This window comes from Asparagus officinalis, chromosome 6, assembly GCF_001876935.1.
Source record: "Asparagus officinalis chromosome 6, Aspof.V1, whole genome shotgun sequence".
Lineage (NCBI taxonomy): Eukaryota > Viridiplantae > Streptophyta > Magnoliopsida > Asparagales > Asparagaceae > Asparagus > Asparagus officinalis.
This window is the reverse complement of record NC_033799.1, coordinates 75358731-75368872: the sequence shown is the minus strand read 5'-3', so window position 1 is coordinate 75368872 and position 10142 is coordinate 75358731. Positions and strand designations below refer to the sequence as shown.

General features: G+C 36.0%; 1 protein-coding gene across 1 annotated transcript in view; it reads left to right on the top strand.

Annotated features, from left to right (window-relative positions):
* Positions 1 to 10142, top strand: part of LOC109846338 (187-kDa microtubule-associated protein AIR9) — a 26535-nt gene that overhangs the window by 8313 nt on the left and 8080 nt on the right. The window contains exons 14-25 of the mRNA XM_020415564.1: positions 1731 to 1866; positions 3044 to 3144; positions 3237 to 3284; positions 3369 to 3553; positions 3681 to 3798; positions 4575 to 4702; positions 4938 to 5106; positions 5608 to 5726; positions 5852 to 6020; positions 7460 to 7544; positions 7637 to 7710; positions 7798 to 7917. Of these exons, the coding sequence (XP_020271153.1) occupies positions 1731 to 1866; positions 3044 to 3144; positions 3237 to 3284; positions 3369 to 3553; positions 3681 to 3798; positions 4575 to 4702; positions 4938 to 5106; positions 5608 to 5726; positions 5852 to 6020; positions 7460 to 7544; positions 7637 to 7710; positions 7798 to 7917 (1452 nt within the window). The remainder of the gene's footprint in view (positions 1 to 1730; positions 1867 to 3043; positions 3145 to 3236; positions 3285 to 3368; positions 3554 to 3680; positions 3799 to 4574; positions 4703 to 4937; positions 5107 to 5607; positions 5727 to 5851; positions 6021 to 7459; positions 7545 to 7636; positions 7711 to 7797; positions 7918 to 10142) is intronic.

Below are 10142 nucleotides of genomic sequence, written 5' to 3'. Positions count from 1 at the left end.
ACCACTAACCCAGGTGCATATCCATTGGGTGAACAATTAAATGCCTTGTCATGGGATCCAACACCCATCCCCAGCCCCACAACACACGGACACACCCACACACCAACCCTAATTTCAAACGGTAGAATGTGGATCCACTACCCGAGTCAAAGGCTCTTCATTGTGCTGCGAAAGAAGTCATCAACTAGGTGACCTCAACCATCTCTCTCTCTCTGTGCGTCTCTCTCTCTCTCTCTCTGTGTGTGTGTGTGTGTTGTATCAGAGCATGAGTTGGGTAGTAAATGTTTTATGGTCCTAAGTTGACATTTGTTAGTCTCCAGTCCAAAGAGTTCTAACAGCCTCTTTCCCCTCCTTTTCCCCATAATTAGGGTGGCAACTCCATAACTGTTCTGATATAGGTAAAAATGGGAAGAGGATTCAAATAGTTGGTAAATATAAGACTGTCAAAACCAAATAAAAGATGATTCAAATTTCGACTATTGAAGACTTCATTCAGTGTGAATTAAAGGATCACATTACATCATTTCTTTGTATGCCTGTTTGAAATTGATTACTCCACTTAAACACGTAAGGAGGTTAGCTGACATTTTTAAATTCTCTGGGGGTTATCTCAAAATGAGCCTAACTTTATGGGATTTTTTTCTTTTTTTCCCCTGAAATTTACACAAAAAGGTATATAAACCTACAGATCCATACCAATAAATAATGCTAACTAATCTGGCATAAATACTAATTATGACTAACTAGAGTGGGAATTGGTAAAATGCCAAGTGGCAGGATGATATATTTATTACTCTAAATATCATGTTTTGCAGCAATGACCTGTTTTTGTTTAATTGTCAAAAGACTCAAAGCTGCAAAAGCATAAAATCAAAGATAGATGAAGATTATGAAGTAAAGATTAGATGAAGATTATGAAGTTTCTTCGATAAAAGCAACTTATACTTTTTTGCTTTCTGATGTTGGGCTCGTCTTCCATGCTACTTTATACATACTTATAGTTAGCTTACACATTGAAACAAGAAGATATGATTCTATTGATTTAGAGAGTTTGTACTCCTTGAAAATGGTCTATGACTCTTATGGCTTGAGATTTTTAGCACGATATGAGTGATTTTGGTCAAGCTGATTTTTATGACAGGTAAATGTGCTGTTTGCTCACAAGTAAAGGTGGTATGTAATTAACAATATCAATCAGTTTAGTGAAACAAAGTTGGTTTTTTCAGATCCTATCCTTGGGAAAGAAATGCTAATAAATTGGAAGTTTAATAGACTAATATCTATCACTCCATATTATGCACTGCATTAACGAAAACCTATTGCATACTCATATAATTCTAATAAAACTCATTTCACTTCTTCTGATCCTGATTCTTGTTTGATGCGGTCATAGTACAGAGGCATTATTTATATATACCTTTTTTTTAGAGAAAATGCGTGTACACTGCAGTTTTCTTTAAACTTGGTCTCTGCTGAACTTGTAAAATGGATGATTCTGTTTAATATTTGTTAGTTATTAGCTTGTGCATGGTGTATGATCTGCTTATTTTTTTCATAACCCGATTAGTTTAGTTTCACTTGTAGAGATAGAAACCACAATGTCTGTCTTTTTGCAAATTTAACGTTTTCACACAGCTTTTCGTATCCCTCCTATTGAACCTCAAATATTTCTTTCTTCTGCTGTTTGGTTTTGTTTCTTTTGATTTTAATGGCACTTCTGCTATGTTCAGCCCCACCATCAGTCAATAATGTGCGGATTCTCGGGGATGCTATTGAAGGGAATACAATTAAAGGACTTGGGGAATATTTTGGAGGAAAAGAGGGTCCAAGCAAATTTGAGTGGTTGAGAGAGAGCAAGGAAACTGGGTGTGTATCATATCTTTTGTCATGCTTAAACTTCTACTTTAAAGACAATATTGTTCTCTATACTATCTATTTTTACGATAATAATTGAGTCCAATAGCGATATAGGATATAATTACGTAAGTTTTATTTTCGTTGAACTTGATTTGAATATGACTGATGTTCCCTTTAGGTTTGCTATCTTCTAACTAACTTTATTCTCCGAGCTAAATATAGGTTAAAACCTCACTGAGATCTGAGCATGAAGGAAATAAACTTGAGACCTTTCTTAGTAGATTTAGTTTTCTTTTAAATGAACTCTGCTTGCTGATCCATTATCTGTTTGTTTGACGTGGAAGTTCTTGGTCAATTTATTTAAGCAATGTGCTAATCCCTTGCCTTAATAAGGTTGCAGAAATATTGGTCAAGGAAATTGATCAAGTTTGTTTTATAAAATATTAGATCAGATGTCTTTTTTTTTTTCTCGAAGCAGTGAAGTGGAATTCTCCAATTGAATGTACTGCAGAAGAGGGAAAAAATTGCTATAATTTTTGTTTCTTCCATGAGAAATGTGTTTATCAATGCTACATAGCAAACAATTTGAAATCTTTAGTATGTCAGCATTACACTAGGTTTCTGAAGCATGGTTTAACACATAACCATCAGTAAGAAATTTTCTGATTACGTAAAAGATAAAATGTTTCTCTACTCACAAGTGACATCCTTTTGGTAGGATGGGTAAGATTATCTACTATAGAAGTGCATAGCGATTAAATACATGTGCCTTATGGCAAGTACTTTTTGCCTTTGTTTTCTCACGGTACCACGTGATTTATATATTAGATTATGTGTAATACTATACTTGTCAAATAGGTTTGACAAGCAGTGACATAAATGATGCTAAATTAACTTGCAAGATATGGGCCATATGATCAAGCTGGTGATATGTCAGATAACACATACAGCATAATTATTTAATACAATATGGGGAATCCTTTTGACCTTGAACCTTATACAATTTCAGGCTGTCAACTTACTTTTAACTTGTATAGTTATGTCTTTAAGTTTGTTTAGTCTAAATATTGTTGTAGAGTATCCACTAGCATAAACTATGTAATGTATGTTATTTGGTTTCTTTTCCCATTTAAATTCTTTTTCACCTACTGTTCTTTTATTCCTTTTTTCTATGTTTTTCGGCTAGTGGTTTTGTGCTAGCATCATCAGGTACCACTGAGTATGTATTGACCAAGGAAGATGTAGGACGATGCCTGAAATTTGTTTATATTCCTATCAATTTTGAAGGTGCATTTGTCTTTTGAAGGCTCTTTGATTCAGATATTTAAAACAGTGTTTGCCTGAAATCATTGGCCGTTCATTTATGGATATTTTTCCAGGGCAGGATGGGGAATCAGCCTCTGCAATGACAGAGATTGTAAAGCAAGGTAGACTTGAACTGTGCATTCATATGACTGCAACATTTCAATTCATTTGTTTTCTCTCTTAATGCCTTCTAATTGAAATTTCAGCGCCGCCCAAAGTGAACAATTTGAAGATAGTTGGTGATCTTAGGGAAGGGAGTAAGGTTACTGTCACTGCTATAGTTACTGGAGGAACTGAGGGATCCAGCAGGGTCCAATGGTTCAAAACAAGTTCACCAAAGCTCAATGGTGAAAATGACCTGGAAGCTGTTAGTACGTCCAAAATTGCAAAGGTGACTTATCAGCTTGCAGCATCTTCTATATGAATTATCAACTATCATTGTCAGTGGGTTAAGGTTAACGTATTCTTGTAGGAGAATGTAACTTGCCTTTTAGAATCTATTTTCAAATTGTATGCAGGCATTTCGTATTCCCCTTGGTGCTGTTGGATGTTACATTGCTGCAAAATTTACTCCTATGGCTCCTGATGGTGAAACTGGAGAACCAGCATATGTGATAGCTGAAAAAGTTGTCGAAAGTAAGTTGTTGAAGCTTTTTATGCAAGAATACAGATGCAATTTCATTTCCTGAAATAAAAAGAAATCTTACTAGTCAAAAGTGTAATGCTGGTTTTAAATTATTTTTTCTGCATCTATTTTCCTCTCTATAGAGTTTTGTGATGGAATCCACAGCCCATGAATTTTGGGATAGCCACCTCTCACTCTGTCATCATTATGCATGATATCTAGGGATTCTTCTCTTTAAGTTTGGTTCAGGTGGTCAATGTTTGGTGGTAGGTTGTAAGAACTTAGGTTTAAGTCCAGACTCGGTTTTTCTTCGAAGAAAGTTAAACTATATATACATGCCTCAAAGTTTACATGCTCTACACAGAAATACCCTGTGCTTAGTTTCTCTACTGGTAAATCCCTTTGAGTTCATTTTACTCGAGGAAATTTACTTTAAAATTTCTCTCTTTTACAATAGAAGAAAACTTTATGCTTGATTCTAATAACTGAATAATCAGTTAGAACAACCTATCTCGCCCTTTATTTTATTCTTCACTGTGTACATTTATCCTCGCACAATTCATATTTCTTTTTGTTAATTAATATCTTTGATTTAGTTCATTTAGGTTTTCGATTTGTATATTGTTTTATTTATTTATTTATTTTTTGTGTGGGAATGCTCTGCATCTGATCTTCAAAAATATTGGTTATGGAAGTGACTTGTTGGTTTTTCTAAAGAAAACTTAATGTCTTTCATTCTGAGATTTGCACAACTTTTTTCAATTAATTAGTATTTACATTTCTGCAGCTCTTCCACCAAGCCTAAATTTCCTGTCAATCACTGGTGATTATTGTGAGGGTGAAATGTTGACTGCGTCATATGGATATATTGGGGGTCATGAAGGCCACAGCGTGTACAATTGGTATCTTCATGAAGTATGTGTTATTATTTTCTTGTTTCCAATCCTGCTTACTTCAAGAGATACCAAATTATTTACAACGGCAAACTACAATAATGATGAAGCCTTTATCCAGAGCTTTTGGAACAAATCTACATAATATTGACTCATATAGTTGAGCAGTTTTGCAATATTTTGACTTCTGAGAGAAGAGAATTGTTACTTTGTTCTTGGCACTTGAAACTTACTGTCTACTTCTTGGTGCTTTCCAGACAGAAAGTGATGCAGGAACATTGATACGTGAGGCATCAGGTCTTCTTCAGTATCGCATGACGAAGAATGATATTGGCAAGTTTGTTTCATTTAAATGCACTCCTATACGCGATGATGGTACTGTTGGTGAACCAAAAACTTCCTTTGGACAGGAACGAGTTCGTCCAGGTGAATAAAGTTATATTATTTATGTAATATAGCATGAAATATGCAACATAAATATTCGTGAAGTATTCTTATACACGGGGTTATGTTTCTTGACATCAAGGAAATTGCACTACGAAACAACGAAAGAATTAGTTTAGAACTGAGAATAAATAGGTACAAACTTTGGACTAATGCTTGGGTGTGCCAGGAGTTTCTTTCCCTGTTGTTCCATTGCTCATGATAAGTCCTGCTATTTTGACATGGAGATGATGTAGATATACTTGGTTAACCTATTTGAACATATTTTTCTTCTACTAAGTCACTACTTCTTTTCCTATCCTGGAAAGGATTTCTTAATGGAGAAATTTTAACTTTTGTCATGCTTCATAACTACCTCATTTTGGTGGAAAAGATTTAGACGATTTGATGATGATGACGGAGTAACTTAATAAGCATTGCAGTAGTTGCTCTTGCTGACATGCTAATTCATCGTTATCTTTTATATCAACTCTCAATGTTCAGGAAGCCCAAGATTGCTTTCTCTCCAAATATTGGGTGACTGTGTTGAAGGAACCACACTGATTGCTGAGAAGAAATACTGGGGAGGAGAAGAGGGTGATTCAGTTTTTCAGTGGTTTTTGGTAAGAGGGAGCTGATAATTCAACATCTTTTTGTTTTGATATGTCACAAGTGTTGCCTAGTGTTACTAGAACAAGTTTACATTTGCTAAACTGCATAATGGAATGAAAATATTTTGTTATTGCAGACTAATTCTGATGGTGAACATAGTGAAATTGAAGGCGCACGAACTGCAAGATATACTTTATCACGGGGTGATGTTGGCTCTCATGTATCTGTTTCATGTGAACCTGTTAGAAGTGATTGGGCACGAGGTCCTGTGATGCTTTCTGAACAAATTGGCCCCATTGTACCTGGTATGTTGAATTTTTCATCATTTCCTTATTCGTTTCTGCATATTGTGGAAAGTTCATACTGGAGGAAGCTGCCTGGTTCCGCATATCTGCTTTTCCAACACAGAAGATATTGTAAAGAAATGTTATTTTTTAATGCAAAAAAATTCCTTTTATGCTTGACTTTGTATATCTATGATGGGGTTCTCAACTTAGAAGTAATCATGGGAGTAAAAGAGAAGGGTTTTCCTTGAATTAACATTTGGATCAACTTAAAGATCACAGATCTCAATGCCAAAATGCAAGATAGCCACCAATACACTTACAACTAAACACAAATCAGGCACGAGCTTTATAGTAACCAAGCCACAAACACACAGCTTTGGCTAATTACAGGCTATTTACCACCACAAGTAAGCAAAAACGAGAAAACTCACAGCAGCCCACAAATACAAACGCAGGAGAGAGAGGAGAACTAGAAGAGATGGTAAACAGATGAGATAAGTAGAATCTTAGAAAGAAGGAGCAAGAGGAATAGAAGCTGATGAGTGATGAGAGTTGAGAGAGACTGTTGGTAGTCAGCTAATTGTTTAAACCCAAGACTGTTGATGAGCAGCTAATGGTTTAAACCCGCTTCTTTTAGATGGGTGGATGCAGTGAAGTGCCTACTAGGGGTGCTAAACCGTATCCGTATCCGATGAAATATCCGTAACCGTATCCGTTAGGATACGAATATGGTTACTCAAATCTATAACCGATAGGATATGGTTATGGATATGGTTTTGTAGTGAAATATCCGTATCCGTATCCGAAATATCCGAATACATATTAGTCATACTCTTACGATAGTTTCGATTCTTAGATTATGGATTTGTGGTTAATTTTGATGATCAAGATGACTAATCTTAACTATTTAGTTATAATGGACATATTAACGAACTTTTTTGTATCACATGAACTATGTTTTTCTCAATACTATCTAGTTTTCTCATATCTGTTTTGTATCCGCATGCATATCCGCTTATATATCCGCATGTATATCCGTAACCGTATCCGATTTTAGCGGATATGATTATAAGTTTTTCTTACCGAGGTATATCCGTATCCGTATCCGTATCCGAGATGGGTAAGCGGATATGGATATGGTAAGCATCATATCCGAGCCGTATCCAGACCGAATGCACCCCTAGTGCCTACGCAAGCCCAAACCCAATCCAGTCAAGACCCATGTCACCATTTCACACTTCTAATATTTTGGGCCTGTATCAATCTGCGCCATGATGTGTTTCTTATATGCATTGGACAAGCCCCTTGTTCATCAACCACCAGATTATGGGCCATAATTGATGTTTAGAGTTCATTCTCAGTTGCTCATGCTACTTCATCACTTCATGGAAAACCTGTACTCCCTGTTCTTTGTTCCTAAATTCAATTTACTATTATTGTTCTCCCTAAACATGCAGGTCCACCAAGTTGCCAATCACTCGAATTTGTAGGTTCAATGGTTGAGGGAGGCCGCTTGAGCTTCAAAGCCACATACAGTGGAGGGTGAGATCCAATGTGAAATCATGTTTATATTTTCTTAAGGGTAACCTTCATCATACTTGTGCATGATCCAATGATTTGTTTTTTTGTTCCAGTGAAAAAGGAGATTGCACCCACGAATGGTATCGAGTAAAAGAAAATGGTAGAAAGGACAAACTAATTGCTGATGGTAAGTCACTTGGCTCCCTGGATAACTTTTCATTCCCGAGTACTATAAATATTTCAGGTTATGATGAAAATGATGTAATCTTTGCAGAGTTTCTTGATTTGACTATTGAGGATGTGGATAGGTGCATTGAGCTTGTTTTCACGCCTGTGCGGAAGGATGGAGTAAGAGGATCTGCAAAGACTGTTGTCTCAAGTGTCATCGCTCCTGGTAACTTCTATGTTATTTGGGCTTCTCAGATGGTGAACGTTTCTTCTAAATTATAACCTATAACAGAATGATAAAAACAATCTTCTTACTAAACTCGAGCTCTATATAGGGGCAGAGTTAAATGTTGAATGAATATTGTTCTTTATTTTACTGTGCTTTTGTATGCATTATTTGTCTTGAGATATGTTGCGTTTTGTGTGGCTGCCAGAAAACGAAGTGCCATTTTCTATGTGGACCTATGTTGCATAGACACAGGTACGGGTACGCGTACGGGACACGACAAATTTGTAAAAAGTACGGTACGGGGGACACGACTGTGTATATATAAAATAATTCACTATAGATCAATACCAAATTACATACCTACTACATTTTCATGCAGATCAATGGCTTTCAAGGAAATATCCGCTATATATATAACAATTATACCATATTGAGAATTCAATATGTGCACTGTAGCAAGATTGACTTACTTTCTACATACTAAAAATTCTCCATAAGTAAAAATGAACCACTTTCTTTTCTTATTTCTCTAAACTTAAGGACCCGTGATGAATGCTATTCTTATCCAGAAAAGGCAAAAATCAAAACTTATTCTCATCAAACCACCCTATGTGAGGGATGATGTCATACTCCACTAAGTTAATAGAAAATAAAGTAAAATGGAGAGAGGAGAGAGAGTGTGTGTGAAATGTTCACCATCATCTTTCTTTATCCCCAAATATTAGATGGCCTAAGAACCCATCCGTGTCCACCGCGTTTGGGTACGTAGCCGTACCCAAAACGGGTCCGACACAGGTATGGCCCCCGAGTTGCCGTGTCGGGGCAACCGAGATGTGGACTATATTGAGACTAAGGAACATGTCTCTTGATACACATGTAAAGGAGATAATTCTTAGGAAGTGTTATTCGTTCTGGATTGTTTGGTACGACTAGGACAATTGTCCAAAAATTCAACAATTGTCCAAAAAATCAACAATTGTCCAAAAGTCTGAAAATTCGGTAATCAGTGTTGCAAGTGGACAATGCATACTTGTGGTTTGTGGTTGGGGCTTTCAGATAAAACAAAGTTTTAGCATATGCTATAGACTTGAAAGCATGCCAAAATTTTAATAAGGCAAGAGCTAAGTTGCATGGAAACGGGCACGGGTACTGGTACGGGTGCGGGTACGGGTAGGGGACACAGCAAAATTGCAAAATGTAGGGTACGGGGACACGACTACATATATATATTGAATTAATAATGTACACGAGATATAATTTTCCCGCTTCATGTGTCATTAGGATTAAAATTCCGATTACATTTTTGAGTTTCTTTTATCATATTGATTATTGTGAATTGTAAATTACTAGACATCTAAACGACCCATTAACTATATAGTTTTGAACTTGGGTATGGACTGACTAGACATCTAAACGACCCATTAACTATATAGTTTTGAACTTGGGTATGGACTGAAACGAACCCGACCCGCATCTCATTAGTTTCAAAAGACGGATGTGAAGTGTAAGCTCTATGTCCAGGAAGTCTTTGACAAGTGTTTTAAATTAACACATATATCGTATAATTGAGTACATGTTGTAATAAATGCATGCATATATTCAAGAAGTGTCCATGAAGTTTGGGTATAGGAAAGTGTCGGGTACGTGTCCGGTACGGGTACGGCTTCATTATAGAAGTACCCGGGTAACATAGGGCAAGAGAATACTTGGAATAACTCTTAGGATAAATTTCACTTGGTTGTACAAGACAAATGTTGGTCAGATCTTGCTTTATGGCATACTAGTCGTCGCCTGTGCAAGATACATGACTTATTGTTATAATATTATTGCTTATATATTATGGTCACAATATTGTTATAATATTGTTGCAGAAATCATGAGTATGACTTGTGAGGTGGCGGTTCATTTTGCTAAATGGGCTACTAAGAGATATCTATGCGATAAGGCCCACCTCACAAGTCATGTCAAAAGGTGTAAGCCTCACTTTTCTATCTCTTGGTAGCTCATTTGGCTAAATGAGCCGTCACCTCATAGCCATCAAACCCAATTGTTGCATGTATATTATGGTAATATTGTAATTTGAAAATTATAATAATATAGATATAGATTCCTAATTTCACAATTACATAAAATAAAATGAACACCCATCAATACTTTTTCTCATCGGGATATAAAATTTTTTATAAGAACAAATGTCAACATGTAATTATTTCCAAATTAAA